Here is a 23,889-nt window from a genome sequence, read left to right on the forward strand (position 1 = left end):
CAGTAGGATACAAGCGCTATAGAGCGTCGCAGTCTCCCGCCCCCTCGAGAGACCCGGAAAATAAATCCCCGTTCATTTTCCTCATAGACTTTTCAGAAAGTATTTATTTAAAGACATTTACGCCGCGGACAAAGCCAACTCTTGTCGTGACAAATCATGACAACAAACACAATTTTTCGGGCTGAACAAATAATTAGAAAAAAGAAGAAACGGCAGGTTACAACACTTTTTTTGTTGTTTTTCTTCTTTGTAATTATTTGTTTGGTCCAAAATATTGTGTTTGTTGTCATGATTTGTCACGACAAGAGTTGGCTTTGTACGACGCTTATAAGGTCTTTAAATAAATACGTTTTAAAATGTATATGGGAAAAATGCATTGGGATTCATTTCCTGGGCCTGGCGTCGTCATGAAAGGGGGCGGGACTGCGACGCTCTATATGGCAAGCTTAAAGATGGAGTGCCGTGACTTTTTGTATTTCTTCCAGTTTCTATGAGGTGACAGTAGCCTACTTCATTAGACCCCTTGGTGTGGTTGTTAACCCATTTAGGCCTGACCTCAACATTTAAAAAAGTTATTCTAAATCCTTCAGTTTTCTGAAATAAATATTTTCACGATTTTGCAAAAATAGCAGACCTACAAGCTCGTAGCGTGCCACTCGGTGGCGCGCTATGAGCTTGTAGATCTGCTATTTTTAAATAGCTAAATTATAACAATGCTTAAAACACCAAAAGGGGTTCCCGCCCAAAATGGGTTAATGTGCATATTATGTCTTCCCTTTGTATTTAGGGTTTATTCCTATGACGATGAAACCTTGACAGTCAAACGTGCCAATGAAAGAAAAAACAGCGATATAGTGACATCACAATATCATCCCTTCCCCTTAACCCCTCCCCCTTTATCATACAACAACAGCTGCGAGGGTGCGGCTTCAGTTCAGGTGGATCACCGCCCATCACCACCCACCAGGCAAACCAGGCATACTTAATTGAACTGGTGGGCCACATAAAAACGACATTTTAACGAATACTGTACACTTTTTTGAAAAATGTCTTCCTTCTTATACTGTATAATAATAATATGTGATGATCATGTTTTAGGGTGGGCACTCCATCTTTAAGGACTGAACTAGAGATGTCCCGATATTGTATCGGTATCGGCCCTTATTTGTCATATCGGGGCATATCGGTATCGGCGAATATGCCAGTCTAACCACCAATCCGACGCAGGGGTAAGGGGTTGACACTATGGCAGGTAAATAAAGTGTCTATAACATACGACCAATTAGACCGTTCCTCACCCAGGAGTCAGCCCAGCTCCTAGTCCTAATCCACACAACAGTCTTGTCAAAACTTGACTATTGTAACTCCCTCCTTACTAGCCTACCGGCATGTGCACTTAAGCCTCTCCAACTGATCAAAAATGCCGCAGCTGGCTTGGTCTTCAACCAGCCAAAATTCTCACACGTCTCCCCCCTTCTCCGCTCCCTCCATTGGCTCCCGGTCGCTGCCCGCACAGAATACAAACTCTGATGCTGGCATTCAAAGCAACCAAAGGTATGGCTCCCCCATATCTTGCAAGTATGATCGAACCCTACAAACCCTCCCGCGGACTCAGATCAGCCAACGCAGGGAAGCTGGAAGTACCTTCACTAAAAACGCCGGGACAACGCTCCACACGTCCCAAACTCTCCCTTCTGGATCCAAAACTATGGAATGCACTTCCCATTACAATCAGAACTGCAGCCTCACTCCCAATCTTCCGCCGTAGTCTGAAAACGCACCTTTTCAGACTCCATCATGGCCCGTTGCACATGAATAGTATAGTATAGTATGTATATAGTTTATATGTATAGTTTCATTATATATATTCCACTGTTACGTTCTTAGCTTACGCATGTTTCATGATAACTACTTTTTATGTATGTGATGTATTGCCATGCTTTTTGTTCTTGCTTAATGTACAGTAAATCGCTCTGGATTAAGAGCGTCTGCTAAATGCCTAAATTGTAAATTGGGGCATGTGGAGTTTGCTTTGGAGTTGCCCAAACTGCAAGTGCACGTTTGTGTACGAGTGAGAGATATCTAGCTAGACAGGGGCGACTGTGGCTCAGGAGGTAGAGCAGGTCGTCCAATGATCCATGGGTCAGCGCCGAGCGGTTCGAATCCCGGCTCCTCCTGTCTACATGTCGAAGTGTCCTTGGGCAAGACACTGAACCCCAAATTGCTCCCGATGTGCTGGTTGGTACCTTGCATGGCTTCCGCTGCAATCGGTGTGTGAATGTAATGCACAATCTATGTAAAGTGCCTTGGATAAAGGCGCTATATAAATGCACCATTTACCATTTAGAATAGAATAGACTTTATTTGCCATTTGCACAAGTGCATAGGAAATCTTGGAGCGCAGCTCCCAGGGTCAGCATAAAAAAGGGAGGGACAGGTGAGAAAATAAACATAGAACATACAATCCTAGAATAAATAAGTGCTTCATAGTCTACCTAAAAACAATGCATATTCAGTTCATCTATCGAATCAAATAAAGTGCTTCATAATCTGCCTAAAAACAGTGCATAATTCAATTCATCTTTCTCGATTAAGTTCATCTATCATATTGATTTCCGTCCCTAATGTCCTCGGCTACTAGTCGCACAGTAGCAGGGAAAAAACTGTTCGAGAAGCGTGTTGTGTGGGTGGAGATGCTCTCTGGCCGGTGGTGTCTCAGGTTGTGTCCTGAGTCCCTCCACACAAACAGAGAGTGAACAGGATGGTGTGGATCCTTAAGGATGCTCTGTGCTATCCTCCTCTTTTATTTATCTATAAACACAACACGAGATCACAACACTGGTATCGGTATCAGCGAACACAGAAATGAGTGGTATCGGATCAAAACAAGTGTATCGGGACGGAACTATACGCAAAAGCAGCCTGGCTACAATGGCCACCATAACAGTGGGCAGCACGTCACCCATCCTTCCTCGGGTGTGTGGAGCTTTTCACACACACACACACACACACACACACACACACACACACACGCACGCACGCACACACACACACACACACACACAACAAATGTTTGGTCAACACAAATCCTAGAGAGCCAAATATAGCTGATCTACAGGCTCACAATGCGACGCGTTGTGAGCTTGTAGATCTGCTATTCTTGGTGAGTGACACCGGTGTGCAGTTAAATAAGTAAGGCATAATACACACACACACACACACACACACACACACACACACACACACACACACACACACACACACACACACACACACACACACACAAACTGCATGTGCAATACAGTACATGTGAGCACTGCACAACACATTCACAGGTGGAATTAATTGGATTTTCTTAGTCGATTTTCACGCAAAGCCATTAAAGAGAGACAGATGCACTGACTTAGTCCTCCTACCATGTTGTGTTTATTTCCACAGCAAGCCTTTCTTTAATGAAATCCTCATGAAGATTCATTAAAAAAAATTAAAAGAAAACTCGCCCCAAGTGAGGCTGGATGGCCATAAAGGCAGACAATACAGGCACAGGCCAGGCGTGCAACAACAGCACAATGCAAAAAAAAGTTATTGCTTTGGAGAGTAAAATATAGTGATTATTCAATTCAACCGAGCTGAACGCAGTCAGGCAGACGTGGGCCTGGCTGCTGCAATGGACCTCATATACACTTGGGTTTGGGCGGGCTGCAGCCAATAAAATAGGGAAATCAAATTAAATAGGGAAATAAGCACAAATATAGGCTATAAAACCACCAAACACACCCAACATTTAGGGAGGTGGGGTGGGTAGAAAAACAATAAGAAGTTGCCAGATTGTCCCAGAGGAGAAGAAGCTTTAACCCCATTTTGTGCGGGGAACCCCCTTTTGGTGTTAGCATTATGTTATGCTTTAGCTATTGAAAAATAGCAGATCTACAAGCTCATAGCGCGCCACCGAGTGGCGCGCTACGAGCGGCGCGCTACGAGCTTGTAGGTCTGCTATTTTTGAAAAATCAAAGAACCACTGACATAGAAACATAGCTTTTTCAGAAAACTGTCAGGATGTAGAAGACATTTTTAGAATCTGATCTCAGGTCAAAATGGGTTAATTCTCTATTGAGCACGAGCACGCATGCACTTAACCCATTTAGGCCTGACGTCGAAATAAAAAAAAAAGTCTTCCGAAAGAATATATGTTCAATTTTCAAAGATTTGTGCCGCATTTTCACGATTTTTCAAAAATAGCAGATGAGCTATGAGCTTGTAGATCTGCTATTTTTCAATAGCTAAAGTATACCGTAATGCTTAAAACACCAAAAGGGGTTCCCGCCCAAAATGGGTTAACACGCATGTCTTAAGACACTTAAGACAAAACTTTGAATTTTGTGCAAAGGAAGAGTTCATTTTCTCTATTTCTTTATTATTATTTCTTTCTTTCCGAAAGCAGCTGTGGTGCTGGAGTTCTCTCTGGGGTTTTGGAAAGAGTGAGAGAGAGAGAGAGAGAGAGAGAGAGAGAGAGAAAGAGAGAGAGCGAGAGAGAGAGAGAGAGAGAGAGAGAGAGAGAGAGAGAGAGAGAGAGAGAGAGAGAGAGAGAGAGAAGCAACAGCAACTTATCATTAGTAAATTAGAAGCACCTCCTCAGCAGTCTGCAGCTAGGCAGGCAGACAGGACTATGACTTGACATGTCTTGGGACACAGCCACCGAGTGAATGATAGGGAGTGAGCAGAGGGAAAAGATAGCTATAGAAAGGAAAAGTAAGATACTACTATACTCGCGCGCGAGCGTGCGTGCGTGCGTGCGTGCGTTAGCCTTGCACTGTTGCGCTTTGAAAGCAGCATTCCGGCCTTACGTACACTTCACGAACACATTATGAGTGATTTATATAAGGCACACGGTTGAAATGCCCCAATAAAGTCACGGTAGCAAAACAAACTCAAACCGATCGAGAGACGCCTTCACGAAGATGACGCCTTCACGAAGATGACATTCAGCCATCTTATCCCAATCATTCCCGGGATTCCTTCAAAATAGGAGCTCTTGGGTGCCGGGGAAACATGGCCGATTTTACTCTGACGTGTGGACACGTCCTTTTACTCTGACGTGTGGACACGTCCTTTTACACTGACGTGTGGACACGTCCTTTTACTCTTGACGTGTGGACACGTCCTTTTACACTGACGTGTGGACACGTCCTTTTACTCTGACGTGTGGACACGTCCTTTTACTCTGACGTGTGGACACGTCCTTTTACTCTGACGTGTGGACACGTCCTTTTACTCTGACACGTGGACACGTCCTTTTACTCTGACGTGTGGACACGTCCTTTTACTCTGACACGTGGACACGTCCTTTTACTCTGACGCGTGGACACGTCCTTTTACACTGACGTGTGGACACGTCCTTTTACTCTGACGTGTGGACACTAGGGCATTAAGCAACTAGTCGACTAGTTTACTAGTTTACTAGTCGACTAGTAAATCCACTAGTCGACCTTGTTGGTACTAGTTGACTAGTATAATAAATAAAATAAAAATTCCCCCCCGATTTTGTAGGCCTCAAGATCAGGTAGATTATAGTTATAGTCACCATGTACACAGTTTTTCAATGTAGAAATAATGTAAAAAAATATATATATATTTTATTTTTTACATAATAGGTAGTTAAACAATTTACAATTTACAATTTAGGCATTTAGCACAAACAACTAGTCGACTAGTAAAAATGACTAGAAGTGAATGCCCTAGTGGACACGTCCTTTTACTCTGACGTGTGGACACGTCCATATGGACGGAACCTGTTGAATGAGTCTGTAAAGTGAACGCCGTGCTTGCATTTGGAAGCCCCAACATATCGAAAGTCAGACACAGTGTAGCAGATGTGCTCCTCGCATAATGTCTCCATGCAATGCAAGCCTGCAAGGCGGCTGGCGAGGCAGAAGTATACATTGGATAAGGTGACTCTTACACTACACACTACAGTACAGTTGGAGGCCATCGATATTGTCCTTTTCTTTTTGCTGAGGTTTGCGTGATCTGCGCAAAAGGACAGTTAACCCATTTTGGGCGGGAACCCCTTTTGGTGTTTTAAACATTATGTTATAATTTAGCTATTGAAAAATAGCAGATCTACAAGCTCATAGCGCGCCACCGAGTGGCGCGCTACGAGCTTGTAGGTCTGCTATTTTGGAAAAATCGTGAAAATATTTATTTCAGAAAACTGGAGGATTTAGAAGGATTTTTAAAATTTTTGAGATCAGGCCTAAATGGGTCAAATGATAAGGGACAATATCGGTGGCACCCAACTGTATGTGAAGCAAAAAGATTGCCGCTGTATATCTGCTAGATCAAAATGCTGGCGCTCCCACATTCATTTTCTCTCTCTCTCTCTATCTCCCTATCTCTCTCTCTCTCCGTCTCCGACATAGTCCTGCAAAGGTCAGCAGAGTTACTTCCATCCATAGAAATAAGAATGCATTCGTAAGATCGCACAAGTCTGGCAAGTCCTGTTTAAGCCACTGGAAATAAATAAATAAATAGGAGAAAGTGGAACAGAATAAAATAAATAGCATTGTTGGTATTGATTTTACAGTCAGCATTGGAATTTATCCATGTTATTCAGTGAAAACTGCTTACATTTTGACGTGACAAATGTGACCAGATTTGACTGAAAGACTGCCATCGCGCAAATTCCAGCTTTTCACCAGAGGAGAATGTTTTATTTTTTTTCCAAAATGAGTTAATAGCATAGGCAGACTCTTCACATACTATAGCATGTCTGAAATAAGTGTCAGAGCTGAAATCGACATGTAAATATGAAATAAACGAAAATTCAAAAAAATCCAATGGCAGTCCCTCAGTCAAATGTAGTCACAAATGTCTACATTGGGCATGTGTTTTATTTGTGTTGTTGTTTTGTTGATGATATTGTATGTTGGTGTTATTTCTACGCTGTGTTGATGAATTGATACATAGGGCCATAATGGAAACAAGTCGCCAGGACGTTTTTGTGTCATCCTTTGAGCCTAAATGTCTGACTGAACTATGGCCTGATATACAACACTGAGATGTTGATGTCACCCATTTTAAAATGTGAACGGTTTTTATTAAATGAGAAATGGTTCCCATAATCAGCTTTGGGAATTTAAATCCGTGACAAGTCAAGACAACAAGCCTAACAAGATTAAAAAATAGACACAGTGGACACTATTTTTGCTATTTACTTGGTGCTTGCTGACCACAATGTGATTAGCGTTTTGGTGAAGAGTTTGCATGGTAGGCTAAGGAGAAAGTGATGCAATTGTCTACTACTTGCTTCCTTTTTTTTTGTAACCCATTTTTCACCCCTGTGTCAATTATCTATTGTGATCCTGGGCTCTATATACACACCCTCCGCCAACCTGGGGAGAGCAACGGACTTTAACTCATGCTTCCTTCATGCATGAGTGTCCAAGTTGCTCCTTTACACCTGACAGGGGGGAGTTTCCCTGGTTGGACGTATATAGCGTGTGGAAGGAACACGTTATTCCAACCAGTTCCTTTCCCCTCCATCAGTCACCCCGGCTGGCCAGGGGGAGGCAGTTTAGAGACCTTTCACCAACCCCGCCTCGGCTATGGGCACTGACGACGCGGAGGAGAGAACACGGCCCCCCCAGCACCCACAGCGTCCCCAGCGGCAATCGAACCCAGGACCTTCTAGCTGTGAGGCGACAGCACTACCGACTGTGCCACCGTGCCCCCTACAACTTGCTCATCATTGTGTTAGACCAGTGTTACCTCCCGACCTAGCTGACGCACCCCCCCCCCCCCCCCCCCCACACACACATGGAAATTAAAATTGCATAAGCTATATAGAGACATATTTCCTATACAGTATATCCATATGTATGCACATATATGAACCTGAATATGGCAATATATTGGCATAATATGTTAATATATTTAAAATAAAACCATAGCACCACCATTAGCCTTTTCATGCCACGCACCCCTAAGAAGGGGTGCACGCAAATCGAAGAACGACTGACATAGAAACATAGCTTTTTCAGAAAACTGTCATTTCCAAAGAGACATTTTTAGAATCTGATCTCAGGTCAAAATGGATTCTGTTAACACTTCTTTTGCCGGGGGGAATATTTCATAATAAAGGCACTAGAGTGCCACGCAGATGAGGCAGATTTCACTCTGAAAAGTCACGCCTTCCATTACCCCCCCCCCCCCCCCCCCCCCAAAAACCAGGAGGCATAATATTCCCTTCCCTTAGACGCTACCTTGTCTTATGTCTCTCTAGAAGCGTTAATATTCCAAACGAGGTGCTTGGCTGAAGTCAGAAATGACCACCAGAACATCAACGTTGTGATCAAAACCATTGAGAGCGCCGTAGATTTAGAGTTATGAAGCAACTTCTGTCGGCCCCGTAAACAAGGAAGTGAACGGCAGTGCACATGTGCAAAACAGGTCTAGGATCGCTGAAGAAGGAAAGGCAAAAATAAAATAAAAAAGGACCTAAAGATGCATATATACACAAATTACACATCATAGCATAATTAGTGTTAAAATTCCCAAAGTCTATGCAAAACACTAAATAACATCTTCGCAGTAACGCTATACCTACAATAAACGAGGTTTCGGACCATTTTCATTTGTTTATTATAAGTTTGGAAATACACCACTCAAGGACTCACTGACCTCTAATTGTATTCCTTTTTAATAATAACTTCAAACCCATATGGAAACAAATGGAAGAATTTTTGGACTCACATTGGTGGCATACACTCAACAGTGGTGACAAGGTTAGTGAGTTTGTGTCTCAGAATGTATGCTTGTGTGTGTGTGTGTGTGTGTGTGCGTGTGCGCGCGTGCGCGGGTGCGCGCGTGCGTGCGTGTAAAGACAGCGTATGTACGGCGGGCGGCTGGTCAGGTTTCACGACTACATGTGTTCGGAGCATCCCAACAATGCAGACATGGCGATATATCATGACCCAGCAGCACATCGGCAGCTCCTCTGTCACAACGTGGCTTCAAAGACACACATGTAGAGAAGATGATCCCCTTCTTCGCTTCTTGTCAAACACAAGAGATATTTACAGTAGCCTGGGTCAAGTTTCACAACCCCCCCCAAGGCCACTGTTCACAAGAGGAATTAATTATTAGTGCAAACAAACAAGAGTGAAATAAATAAACGTGCCGGTATTATAGGGACGGCTTGCTGAGGTGTGCTTAATGCAATTGCAAAACGAATGATCGGTTCGAAGTATATTTGAAACAGAGAACGCAAAAATAATCACAAGGCCTTTTTTTCCAGGTGCTTCAGAGACAACAGCTGATGATGGTAGATTAAAAGATTCAATAAATTATTATTATTACACACTTAACCCATTTTTTAAAATGGGTTGGTGTTTTAAACATTATGTTGTAATTTAGCTATTGAAAAATAGCAGATCTACAAGCTCGTAGCGCGCCACCGAGTGGCGCGCTACGAGCTAAATCGTGAAAATATTTATTTCAGAAAACTGGAGGATTTAGAAGATTTTTTTAATTTTTTTGAGGTCAGGCCTAAATGGGTTAAAGGTCAAAGTAACTACCATGCTAGCATGCAAAATGCCCTGCAGGGTTCTTGCAAGTTGTGGTCTTCAGACCCGACCGCTCTATAGCCAGGTTGGTCACTTCAACCCATTCTGACCTGAGATCAGATTCTAAAAATGTCTTCTACATCCTGACAGTTTTCTGAAAAAGCTATGTTTCTATGTCCGTCGTTCTTTGATTTTTCAAAAATAGCAGACCTACAAGCTCGTAGCGCGCCACTCGGTGGCGCGCTATGAGCTTGTAGATCTGCTATTTTTCAATAGCTAAAGCATAACATAATGCTAACACCAAAAGGGGTTGATTGATATATCACCAGTCCCCCCTAATGCTACAAAACATTGTAACGCTCTCTTGCACTTTCTTGTTGGCTTCAGTGATCAGAGCAAGCAGTTAATACTTAATCGAGGTATATTGTTCTGAAGAACCAACAGGGAATTATGGATAGAATTAACAATTAAGGATTTGGCGTATAATTGAGTTATAAACACAGTCTCTCATCATCATCAAAATGGATATTGTTGTCTCCACTTCAAGGGGCCAGTGAGGCACTCCAACGTTGAAGCACTGGGCCCTAGTGGTAAGAGGAGGGACTACAGGCGGACCCGTGGATTCATGACCGGGAAACCCCGTGCAGCTGGGCTTTAACATTTAGCGCTCGGTTGCACTTCCACATTGGACCACCAAAATTTGGTGGTCCAATGCGGAAGTAGACGTTTTGAGACGGTCCTTCCGGGTGCTTCAAAACGCCACTGAGCAACTTCCACTGACATGAATAGCGGAGGGGGCGGAGCTTCGCACCAGATCAGTCTCTATCCTTTTATATACTCTATGTCTCCACCAGGCCGAAGGCATGGGGAGAGAGTATGTTTTGCACTCCGTCCGTGTGTGTGTGTGTCCGTCCGTCTGTTATTAACAGCTAATCTCCGGCACCGTTAACCCGGTCGATGCCAAACTTTGCACACACACTCCCTGGATGCCAACGATGAACCTCTTGCAAAAGTCGGCCTGCTGGTGGCGCTATAACAGGCCGACTTTTGCAAAACAAATTTGTTGATATTACTCCTCCGTATTTGGTCCAAAAATCCCGCAAATCGTTTCACAGTATCTCTATAGTCATGTGCTCAAGACAGATCAAAAATCATCCAATTGCCATCCAAGGCGTATAAGAAGAAATGGCACCCCTTTCACATTGGCTTATTATAGCGCCACCAGGAGGCCACAACCGGCACTGGTCTGGACCCCCCCCCCCCCCCCCCCGAGGACCCCCACACGGAGTTGCACCACTTACTTCTTTTTTTTCTATACTTTCTAGTTAAGTATAGTTTTCTTAAATCTCTTAAATCTTGAACAAATAAAACTTAACTCGTGAATTATCGTTCGTTCATTCAACGCTCTGGCACGAAGACACACATGTAAACCGACGACGATAACCATGAACAAACAGACACAGCAACATGCATAGCAATATCCTCAGTAACACATAACTGTTGCTCCAGTTCTATTCTAAACCAACACTGAGGATTTTGCTGTGAGTGTACTATGCCACATTTTCTAAACTCCTAAAGAGTCCCTGCAACAATAGAGCAGAAACCAAATACAGCTGGTTCCTATATTTGCAGTTGGCTGGCTGGGGAGGCCTTTGGCTCTCACACACACACACACACACACACTGAACACCCCCCCCAACACCCCCCACCCCACCCCACCCCTCTCTCTCTCTCTCCTTTTCACTCTCTCCAATATCTCTACCTCTCCTATCCCTTTCACCTCTCCCCTCCTCCCTCCTCCCTCTCCGTTGGATTCTTTGAAAGCGTTTTCCTGGTAAGGAGCAGGGAGTGGAGCTGCATGGAGGAGGGGAGTGGAGAGTGAGACGAGGAGAGGAGAGGAGAGGGAGGGAGGGCCTCTCCTTTCTGAGAACTGGCCCCGCTGCATGGTTTATAGCTGCCCCGAGACAGCGTCAGACATGTATGCGAAGCAGAGAGGGAAAGAGAGAGAGGCGGGGGGGGGGGGGGGGGGGGGGGGGTTGTCGAGAGAGAGAGAGAGAGAGAGAGAGAGAGAGAGAGAAGAGAACGACATAGTGAGTGAGGCGGTATAGAAGGAGAGAAGGGAGGAGTTTGCAAAAATGCCAAGCCATGGTTCACTTCAGCAGGCAGTAAAAGTGAGGCCAGGGAGAGAGGAAAGGGAGGGAGGATAGAGAGAGGGAACGAGAGACAGAGAGAGAGAGAGAGAGAGAGAGAGAGAGAGAGAGAAAAATCCCTCCCTTGGTTTTGTAAAATTATTTCTGCTGCGCCACAAGTTGGGAAACATTTCACATCTCGGTTGTCAGTGGTTCAGATCGTGTTGGATTTTTTAGTTCACAATCTGGCACGACCGTCAAAGTGTAATTTGCAGCTCTCTCAAATCCAAGTTGCAATCAAAGACAAAATGCGCCACCAAATATAGATGGTGAAATAGTACACGTTCACGAGAAAATCTCTTCTTCCATGAATTTATTTTTCGGTGTGTGTGTGTGGAGCCGACATTATTGTGCTGCATGCATGACCTACCTACTATGCTGAAAAAAAATAAAAAAAATAAAAATAAAAATAAAATGCAAAATAGAAGATGCCAGCTCACAAACTTTGATAGTGAAAGAAACTATTGTAGCGCCAGTATTTAACGTTGGGAATTTAACCCATTTTGGGGGCGGGAACCCCGTTTGGTGTTTTAAGCATCGTTGTACTTTAGCTGTTGAAAACTAGCAGATCTACAAGCTCATAGCGCGGCACCGAGTGCCGCGCTATGAGCTTGTAGGTCTGCTATTTTTGGAAAATCGTGAAAATGTGCCTGAAATCTTTGGATATATATTGTCACAGAGCACAAGTTTTTTAACTCAAATCTTTGCTTCTGTGGTGGTCCCCTGGAACAACATATTTTCAGACGGGGGGGTCGGCGGCCAATGTCATATATATATTTGGGGGTCCTTGACATGAAAATGTTTGAGAACCACTGACATAGAAACATGATGGTTTTTCAGAAAAACTGTCTGGATTTAGAAGGTATTTGTAGAATCGTTCCCAGGTGTAAATGGCTTAAACCACTTCATTGCCATATTACACAGGGTAATAAGGAATGTAGGCCTATTTCTTTGCACATTTGCCACTTAGGCTCATGTGTAGTCCATCTACACCAGGGGTGGGCAACTGGCGGCCCCGGGGGCCACATGTGGCCCCCACCTTCACTTAATGTGGCCCTCAGGTTAATGTCAGAATACTGATATAGTGTTGGTTTCAGCTGTTTACAATTCCACAACATGCAAACACGACCCGCTGTAATTACTTAACACACAAGTATAATTAAAGGCATTTGAAATGACATAAAAATGTTAATTTTCAGGATTCCAATTCAAAAATAGCAAAAAATAATTCAAGATATCAATTCGAATAATAGCAAAAATATCCGATCTACAAGCTCAAAACGCGCCGCGCTGCGACGCGTTTTGATCTTGTAGATCGGCTATTTTTGCTACGAATATGTAATATATGGCCCTAGGGAGTGAGTGTGGAAATATAGCGGCCCTCTGCATCGTCAAAGTTGCCCACCCCTGATCTACACATAGTGTTGACATGTGACATGCTACCTATCAGCAGAGCTACAGGTACAACTACAGCGCAGTTATAGACGTCACGCTCAAAGTGGCTCCGGATCATGTAGGGACGCTCTTTTCCAGCAATCAATGTTATCACATACATTTAACCCATTTAGACCTGAGGACGATTCTAAATAAAATGTCTTCTAAATCCTGACAGTTTTCTGAAAAACCTCGTGTTTCCATATCAGTCTTTCTTCAAGGACCCCCAAAAATTTTATGTAATTGGCCTCCGCCCCCCCCCCATCTGAAAATATGTTGTTCCAGCCTCCAGGGACCTCCCCCAGGAGCAAAGATTTGAGTTAAAATGTTCACTCTGTAATAATATATATTCAAAGATTTGAGGCACATTTTCACGATTTGTCAAAAATAGCAGATCTACAAAGCTCGTAGCGCGGCACTCGGTGCCGCGCTACGAGCTTGTAGATCTGCTATTTTTCAATAGCTAAAGTATAACACAATGCTTTAAAACACCAAAAGGGGTTCCTCACGCCCCAAAATGGATTAAATGAGAGAACAGGCATTGGCCTGCACAGAATCATGACGAACGTGTTATTTTTATTTTTGGTTTGTTGGGTCGGGTTTTGCTTAATTTTCATTAGACAGAGGGTGTAGAGAGACAGCAAGCTGATGGTAGGGATTCTAAGAGCAGATGGCTAGGTCGGGACCTATCCATCTAACGTAATTATGATTTATTTGCATGAACCCATTTTGGGCGGGAACCCCTTTTGGTGTTAGCATTATGTTATGCTTTAGCTATTGAAAAATAGCAGATCTACAAGCTCACCGAGTGGCGCGCTACGAGCTTGTAGGTCTGCTATTTTTGAAAAATCGAAGAACGACTCACATAGAAACATAGCTTTTTCAGAAAACTGTCAGGATGTAGAAGACATTTTTAGAATCTGATCTCAGGTCAAAATGGGTTAACCCATAACTAATCCAACCGACGGATCCAGAGGACGTGTACACACAACGTCCTAGCGCATTTTCATTGATATCAAACGAGAGAAAAATATTCTGATTTATTTTTATTTTTATTTGTTTTAGTTGGACTCTCCTTCTGCACCATACTCCTTGCTCTTTCGCGCATGCGCGTTGTCGTTCACTTCCCCGTTTACCGCTCACAAAGAAAGGCTCGGCGCGCGTAATCTAAAAGGAGCTCTCCGTGGTTTTGACCAGATGGATACACTAAGCTCTTAATTTCTGACTTCAACAACATGCCTCTCGTTCAAAATACGAAGCGAGGGGTTATTCAGCGATTTTATCGTAACGATAGCGAGGTATAAGCAAACAAAAATATGGTCTCCCGGTTTTTGTCCAGAACGGAAGGGGGGGGGGGGCTTAATATTTGTTTTGCAGTTGTAATATTACCTGTATCTGTGCTGTATTTTGATGCCTATTATGATGCTGCTATGCCCCCCCCCCCCCCCCCCCCCACACACACACACACACAATTATTTTCTATCATCTAAAACACGAGACTCATTTGTGTATGTTAGCCACGAAGCAATGCATTAGATTAGTGTTTCCAGTCGGGATGTCCCGATACACTTTTTCCACAATTTTTCCATAACACAATTTCCGTGTTAACCGATACCGACACCGAATACCGATAATTACCAGATAATAATATATATAATAATAAAAAAATGAAAAAGAAATATCTTATTTTGAAGTCCACCAACCGGGAATAGTGTTTATATTTTATAGCTATTCTAGCTATATATCTCGTGTTGTGTTTATAGCAGACTCCTCACTCAGACGTGCACTTGTAGTTTGGGGCAACTCCAAAACAAACTCCACATGCCCCCAACATTTTATTTACCTGCCATAGTGTCAACCCCTTACCCCTGTGTCGGATCGGTGGTTACACTGGCATATTCGCCGATACCGATCTGCCCTTATTTGTCATATCGGGTCATATCGGTATCGGTGAATATGCCAGTCTAACCACAGATCCGACACAGGGGTAAGGGGGTTGACACTATGGCAGGTAAATAAAATGTTGGGACATGTGGAGTTTGCTTTGGAGTTGCCCAAACTGCAAGTGCACATTTGAGTGATGAGTCTGCTATAAACACAACACGAGATATATAGCTAGATAGCTATAAACACAACATGAGATCACAACACTGGTATCGGTATTCAGTATCGGTATCGGCTAACACAGAAATTGAGGTATCGCGATCGGATCGGAAGCGAAACAAGTGTATCGGGACATCCCTACTAAGTATGCACCCCATCGGTCAACGTCCCTAACCACTATAGGCCACCATGTTGCCCCTGAACGCCCAAAATGTTGGATCTGTGGAACAGCAAAGTGGGGCACGCTGACAATAGTGCTATTCACCCCGACGACAACCAGGGTCTCTCTTTGCCCCTCAGGGAGATGAGGATGATATCTGTTAACCCATTTAGGCCTGACGTTGACATTTTAAAAATGTCTTCTAAATTCTGACAGTTTTCTGAAATACCTCATGTTTCTGTATCAGTGAGTGGTGCTCAATATTTCATGTCAAGGACCCCAAAAAAAATGTAATTTGCCGCCGACCGCCATCTGAAAATATGTTGTTCCAGGAACCCCTCAGAAGCAAATATTTGAGTTAAAAACGTTCGCTCTGAAAGAATATATATTCAAAGATTTGTGCCACATTTTCACGATTTTTCAAAAAATAGCAGACCTACAAGCTCATAGCGCGCCACTCGGTGGCGCGCTATGAGCTTGTAGATCTGCTATTTTTCAATAGCTAAATTATAACATAATGTTTACAACACCAAATGGGGTTCCCGCCCAAAATGGGTTAAAATCTGGGCCTGTGCTTGGCCAAACCTTTCCCTTCGACCATTACCCTGCTGCCCCTTTCTCGTTCCCTCTTGCATTTCACTTGGAAACTTCCTATCTAACCGAGACCGCTCTTCTGCCCAACTGCAGCTCCATCTTACTGTTACTGTTTGACCAGACAGTGGCCTTGTGGTTAGAGTGTCCGGCCCTGATCTTAGAGTGTATATGAATAGAGACGGCACCCGGAGGAAACTCTGAGGCGAAATGGACATAGTGGCCGAATTTGGTATTGCAGCGCTGGGCCAAACTCGCTGGTCCGTTGACTATCATTGCGCACGTTCACGATGACACGTGAACGCTGTTTCATACGTGAACGCCGCTGTTTCATACGTGAACACGTGCATTGATAGTCAACGGCCAACGCGTTCATGAGTTTGGGCCCAATCCATCCCAGAATGCACTCTGTTCCTACCCCGGAAGGAGGAGTGAAATCGCCTCATGCGCTTTTGAGCAACTTAATGCAAGTGGATGGGAGGAGAAATCCGGTGCCGTCTCTATTCATATATACTCTAAGGCCCTGATACTGGGAGGTTGGGGGGGTTCGATCCCCGGCCGGGTCATACCAAAGACTGTAAGAAATGGGACCCAATGCCTCCCTGCTTGGGTCAATGGGTTGGATTGTTCAACTAATCAAATGATTCCCGAGCGCGGCGCGGCTGCAGCTCACCGCTCCAAGAGACGGGTGAAATGCGGAGAACAAATTTCACTGCGGTAACGTGTGTGACAAATCGTACGACTTTGACTTTGACTTCCAAACACATAATCTGAGGTGACAGCGAGGAGGTGGCTATACTGGCTATAGGTATGGGTACTAATCCTTGCTTCCATTCCTCCATAGTTCTAGTTATAACCTAATTCTCCCTATCGGACATTTTTAGAAATCATTGGCCAAGTGAGCTTTGGGCATCATGCCTGCTCTATCTTGCACTGAAGCCTACTTTAGACAAGGCTTCTCACTATAAACGGGCAGGGAGTGAATTGAGATGAAATCAAATTAATGAATGCGAAATGAGGCCCAGTGTACTTTGTTGTACATGACGAATAGCCGATCAGTGCCGACCAGAGGTGATTCAAAGTTCACAGCCTACGTGCTCAGAGTGGTACTGACTACTGAGCCAATCTGTCATAAAACTGTATGGAATATGGATCCTGACAAGGGAGGAATGTATGGTAGAAGTCACATATAAGCAGTATGATATATCATCTTTTTTTTTTTTATCCCTTTTGGCCCAATGAACTTGTGCCTTTTACCTCGAAATAAATTGGCCAGTTGCAGCGGAAAAGCGGAGGGAGTTCGAAAGAGGAGGAAATGAACCAAATCGTTTGGGGGGTGTGGACTGTGGAGGAACTTTGGTAGCAAATCAAAAAAAGTTTGAGCTTAAAGCTGGCCTTGCTTTTTGGTAGGCCCCGGGGCGACATGCCAAGTGTATGTTTGATTTGGAAGCGGCTGCTGTTGAAAGAAGCCTCTCTTGACCATCATGAATTAATATCAATCGTGCCCTGTGTTCCGAAGCCTGAGTTATACTCGGTCACACAGCGTGTATAAGCACGCTGAAAATAGCTGATCTACAAGCTCACAATGCGACGCAGCAACAGGGTGTGGTGAGCTTGTTGATCAGTGGTCTGTAAAAGCGTGACAGACCACTGTGCGGGGGCGACACCAGTGGGCAACTATAAGTATAAATCAAAGTCATGGCGGCGCAAAACTGCAAAGAGACTTAAAAGATCACAGTACTTATCTCTACGAGAAACATGCAAGATTTTTGAACACTGGACTAATATTTCCTAATGGATCAGTGAGAGACTTTTTCACCACTATAGTCGACGGCCATTTGTTTTACGCACGCACGCACGCACGCACGCACGCACGCACGCACGCACACACGCACGCACGCATGCACACGTGAGCCACACAAAAAAACACCTCTGTTGGGGGGTGTTGATTTAACTTTCAGCGTCAAAAATCATTGTGAAGATCTGATTAGCCATTGCCCCTGTTCAAATCACTAAACTTGGGTCTTGGGCACATAATAGTTGCACTGCTGAACAACACAGCCATTGCAAACCCCTGACCCTGCACCCCCGCCCTCCACGCAACCCCCCCCCCCCCCCCCCCCCACACACACACACACACACACACACACACACACCCCAGCTCTCCCGTTTTCCCCCTCACAATGCAGCAGAGTTGAGTCGAGGGTCAAGAACTGAATATAATGCAGGAGGAGAGGTATGCATTTTTTTGTGTGTGCAGATAAGCCCTCTCCAGATGCAACTTGGATGCCCCCGAGACACATGCTGATGTCAGGGTGTAAAGGGGGCCACACATACAGTACAGGCGGACAGAATGAGAAGCAGACACGGAAAGGGGGGTCCGGTCGGTAACTGGATTATGGCCCTTCATTCACAGCCCATAGAATTTTGGTTATAGCTGTTTCCAATGAGGAAAGACTTATGCCGCACTCTTAACCCATTTTGACCTGAGATCAGATTCTAAAAATGTCTTCTACATCCTGACAGTTTTCTGAAAAAGCTATGTTTCTATGTCAGTGGTTCTTCGATTTTTCAAAAATAGCAGACCTACAAGCTCGTAGCGCGCCACTCGGTGGCGCGCTATGAGCTTGTAGATCTGCTATTTTTCAATAGCTAAAGCGTTCCCGCCCGGAATGGGTTAACAGGGGAGCGCAGTTTGTGGTCACTGCCAAATGGCCATCGGCATACATATACAGCATGCAGAATTTGTATCTGTTTATTTATTTCTAAATGTGTGAACGAAGAAAAAAAAAACGAAAAACTATAGCCATAAAATTATTATAATTATTATCAGAAGAAGAAAAATAAATGTAATTTTGGCGTTTTTTTTTTTAAATACATTGTCCTATGTAACTTAGATAGCATTTTATGTAGAATTAGATTGCATTTTATGTAGACTTATACAGCATTTTATGTAGAGATACAGTATATATGCATAGTTTCATTTATTCCACTGTGACGTTCTTAGTTTACGTATGATTCATGATAACTAATTTTGTATGTATACATGTATTGCCATGATTTTTGTTCTTGCTTAAAGGACCACTTCACCACTTTTCAACCTATCTTCATATAATAGGTCCTCACTAATAATCATGATAAAATGGCACGATTTTTTTCTACTCAGTCTGTGTCTCATAGGAGGGCTGTGGGCAGTTTAGAAACCGTCTTCCAGTGACATCATCATTAGGCAGATTATTTTTTAAACAAGATTTCTTTTTACAAAAATGTTTAGATTTTCATTATCGTGAGAACGAAGGCTTCCATTTTCGCATTGCAACTTTTCAGGACTAGAAAGCCTGCAGTTTTATATTAGCTTGTATTCCCCATCGATGATGTCACTGGAAGACGGTTTCTGAACTGCCCACAGCCCTCCTATGAGACACAGGCCGAGTAGAAAAGAATTGCGCCATTTTTTCAAGATTATTAGTGAGGACCTATTATATGAAGATAGGTTGAACAGTGGTGAAGTGGTCCTTTAATATAAATCGCTCTGGATTAAGAGCGTCTGCTAAATGCCGAAAATTGTAAATTCGCTTCTAGCCAAATCCGGCATGTTTACATGACATCATGTTCAATTGATTCACTTCTTGTAGATGTATTGCATTTTCATTAGCGTGCATTATTGTCCCAGAAATAAACAAATGAAGTAAAGTTCGTCATGTGAGCGTGACCATGTGGTCCGCCGGCCGGCCCCTCCCCTAACCCATTTAGGTTGAGATTCTACCCCATCTGAACACATGTTGCTCCAGGGACCCCCCCCCCCCCCCCCCTCAGAAGCAAAGATATGAGTTAAAAACGTTTGCTGTGAAAGAATATACGTTCAAAGAATTTGCAAACGTTTTCGCGACTTTTCAAACTTTCTCAGTGCTGCGCCATGAGCTTGTAGATCTGCGATTTTACAACAGCTAACGTTTAAAAAATAATGGTTAAAGTGGTTAAACGCTAAGGCACGGATGCGTTTCCGTTCTAAATTGGTTAAGCCAATTTTAATGTATGTTATTTGCATTGCTAAAAACTCAGTGTCAGGCATTTTAATACATACATACATTTTATTTCGATAATTTACGAATTAAGTACGAATTAATGTACCAAAAACCAAAAATATGCAGTTCCCTGATACTATAATAACACTGCATCGTTTGCTCAGCATCAATATTATAGTACAGAACTTTTTTTTCCTTTTTTTTTTACCCATTTTTACCCATTTTTTGTACCCCTTATTTTACTGCTGCTTTCTCTCTCCTTTTTATATTTTTAACAGCTTTGCCTCTTTTAAATGTGTCTTTTAAATGTTGTTTTTAATGTGATAAGCACCAAGGGATACAGAGAATGGTATTTATGTTTGCTCTGCCTGCATGTACTGTACTGTATGCCAAGTGTGTATTATGGAAGTGGCCCATTCTGGGCTACAAGCTTGTACAGTTGGGTGCCACCGATATTGTCCCTTATCATTTGACCCATTTAGGCCTGACCTCAAAATTTAAAAAAATCCATCTAAATCCTTAGATTTAGATGGTGGCCACATAGCGCGCCACTCGGTGGCGCGCTATGAGCTTGTAGATCTGCTATTTTTCAACAGCTAAATTATAACATAATGTTTAAAACACCAAAAGGGGTTCCCGCCCAAAATGGGTTAACTGTCCTTTTGCGCAGATCACGCAAACCTCAGCAAAAAGAAAAGGACAATATCGATGGCCTCCAACTGTAGGTCTCTTTGAATATATATTCTTTCAGAGCGAACGGTTTGAATCTTTGCTTCTGGGGAGGTCCCTGGAACAACATATTTTCAGATGGGGGGTCGGCAGCCAATTACATATAATGTTTGGGGGTCCTTGACGTGAAATAGTTTGAAAACCACTGACATAGAATAGTTTTTTTCAGAAAACTGTCAGGACTTCGAAGGCATTTTGTAGAATCGTCCTCAGGTCAAAATGGGGATTAGTGTGTCCCAAATGTAACACGCTCACACAAAAAAGGTGCAATAAATAGGACTGCAAATGAATTGAATTCCGAGGGGCTTTGCTTACCTTGAGACATAGTATCTGTCCTGGGAGCGGCGGGGAGGGGCCTCTGGGACCTGGGCTGGCTGGAGGGCAGCGCCTTGCGGACGGGCCCCACGTACTCCACATAAGTCCCCGGGAAGTCGCCCCTCTGCTTGGTGCGCTCGTTGAAGCCCAGGAGCCAGCCCAGGCGTTCGGGCTGCTCCACCGCCCCCTCCTGGTAGCTGTCCATGGAGAGCAGCGAGGCCTTGCTCACCGTCAGGAGGTCGCCGGGCTGCAGGTCCAAGTCCTCCTCCTGGTCCTTGGTGAACGCGTAGAGAGCGCGGTACTGGAAGCCCTCCTCCACCGCCATTTTGAAAAGACGTGGACGAGGCGGAAAAAAAAGAAGAAAAAAAAGGCAAAATGGCCGCCGAAGGCAGGGATAAGAACGGCGGACGCCCCCCTCCCTCCCTCCCTCCTCGTGTCCTGATGACGGGTACAGCAACACAGAACCTCAACCCGGCAGATTAAAAAAAAAGTTTGGGACGATTTGGGGGATTGCTGGTAGAGAAGAGATTTGGTGGTGACTCCGAAAGGGGAGGGGGGAGTGGGAGAGGGGGGGGGAAGGAGAAAAATCACCCGAAGCTTAGAAGCATTTTCCCCCCTCCGAAGTGATGTAAAGGTAAGGGGTATATATGGCTGATAGGGCCTATACTACTGTGACTAGGGCTGTGTGACTCAGACCCGACCAGTGTTGTTGTTGTTGTTGGTGGACTGGAGGTGCAGGACTTTCCTCAGCTTGATACCTCGGTTTAGCCAGACGATGGAGCAGAGGGAGAGCATTGGCAACATGCTCCTTCAAGCGGCAACAACAAACCCCACTGGCTGGCTGGACGCGTAGAGCCGCCGGGTCGGAAGCACTTACTACCCCTTCCAGAATTCTCTATATATATATGGCTGCCTTTCTTCTAGAGCAGTCAACGACCAGCCGAGGAGGGCCCCGTCCGTCGTCGTGTCGTCGTCGTGTTGGCCTGGCTGGCTCTCTCTCTCTCCCCCGGCGCTCCGGACCGCGTGGCGTGATTATTGGACGATGAGCACGGGGGCAGAGTGGGGAAAGGTTTCCTCTCTCTAATCCTCTTCACTTCTCACAGGCTCTGGACTAGGGATTATGATGACCAAACCTGCAGGACATGAAAGTAAAAAAAAAAGAAAGAAAAAAAAAAAAGCTTTCGATAAGTCTAATCGATAACAACACTTTGTTAAAAATATTATTTGTACGATTCAAGCGAAGGACCTTTGTTATTTCGGAAAGAGTCGCGAGCGCAAAGAGGCGCCACGCACGTCTATATGCGAGCGAAGCTCCAAAAAACGGAAGCATGAAAAAAATGGCGAACTGCGGCAGCTTCAGTGCGTTTGTGCAGTCTTTGGGGTTTGGTGGATGGAGGGAATCGGATGATGCTGCTGCGTCATAACCTAAAGCAGACTGTGGGTCCCTGGACGGGAGCCTCTGTTTCCTCCACTGTACAGTCATACACTCACAGTCACAGCCTTAACTGACGCATCACCTATAGCTCTTTCACAGAAACCAGGAACTTTCACAATCAAATAAAATAAGCAAAAAAAAAAGAAAATCGACTCGTTTACTCCACCGACAATTATCGGAAATCCGAACAAATTCCTGCGACAAACAAACTGTGCAAACTGCGTGCGCTAGCGTGTGCGCAATGAAAACGACGCGGCACCCACAACGGTTCTCAAAACGTCTTGAGATTTTCGAAAGATGCTAAACCCTTTGCAACGGTTCTCTCCTCTGCACTCAATGAGGAAAGAGAGAGAGAGAGAGAAAAAAAAGGCTGTGCTCTCTCTTATTCCCCCCCACAAATGTTTTAGGGTGCATTCTTTAAAAAAAGCAGGCCATAACTCCGTTCCAAAACTATTGCATGTGACAAATATTGACCAAACAAATCCATCGAACAACCACCCAAGCACAGGTATAAATGGCATTAATCCTATTCATTCGTACTATCTACGTATGACAAAAAGGTCACCCATGTGGACTGGAAATAGGCAAATAGATTCACTATATAAGGCCTTAGAAATCATCGAGTGTTTAGATGTAAAGAAATGATTACTGTGAAGCAATTATATCATTATTCCAAAGGATATACCTCACTAAAATCTGTGGGTTCAATTTCTCGTTTGATTGGAGAGATACATTGTTCGTGGGTGGGGGGGGTGGGGGGGGGGGGGGGGGAGAACATGTTCCAAAGCATCGGAATAACAATTCACTCATGGTTTAAAGCGGTTATTCATTTACCTTTTTATTTTTGCCTTCTGAGCCTTCAGCAGGACATGAGGCAAGAAAATTAAAATAAAAAAAAGACACCAAGTTCACCCTCAAAATGGCAACTCTACTCCGAGAGAGAGCAGAAAGAAAGAGAGAGAGAGACAGAGAGGAAGAGAGAGAGAGAGAGAGAGAGAGAGAGAGAGAGATTAGGGTTTCCAGATTAAGTCTGTGGTCCCAACGCGTAATCAAGGACGACGATCCTGTGAACCTCTGTAGGGAGATGACAGTGTAAGAATGAGATGCAGAAAGAGAGAAAAGTGGATCAAAGTGTTTGGCCTTCTATAATGTGAGGAAGCGACAAGCTTTTTTCTTCAGGGCCATTTCTCTTAAAAAACGTCCAAATCAGAATAAATAAACTACAGGCCCCAGTTTTTTGAGGCCCGACCGTTGTTGTGCAATCGTTTCAAATACGTTCGTCGTCGAAAAACCGGGGTTTTCAGATTTGCATCGCCCGCGTGCCAAAACGGACTAAAAGTCTAAA

The 23,889-nt window shown here is 44.1% G+C and overlaps 1 protein-coding gene across 2 annotated transcripts in view; it reads right to left on the reverse strand.

Annotated features, from left to right (window-relative positions):
* Nucleotides 1–21,434, reverse strand: part of pik3r2 (phosphoinositide-3-kinase, regulatory subunit 2 (beta)) — a gene marked incomplete at its 5' end in the record, with an annotated part of 51,479 nt that extends 30,045 nt beyond the window's left edge. For both annotated transcript variants that reach the window (XM_079529571.1, XM_079529572.1), the window contains one exon: nucleotides 21,044–21,434. In XM_079529571.1, coding sequence (XP_079385697.1) covers nucleotides 21,044–21,434 — 391 coding nt within the window. The remainder of the gene's footprint in view (nucleotides 1–21,043) is intronic.
* Between the last annotated feature and the right edge of the window lie 2,455 nt (nucleotides 21,435–23,889).

Source organism: Electrona antarctica (assembly GCF_951216825.1).
Source record: "Electrona antarctica genome assembly, chromosome: 19".
Taxonomy (NCBI): domain Eukaryota; kingdom Metazoa; phylum Chordata; class Actinopteri; order Myctophiformes; family Myctophidae; genus Electrona; species Electrona antarctica.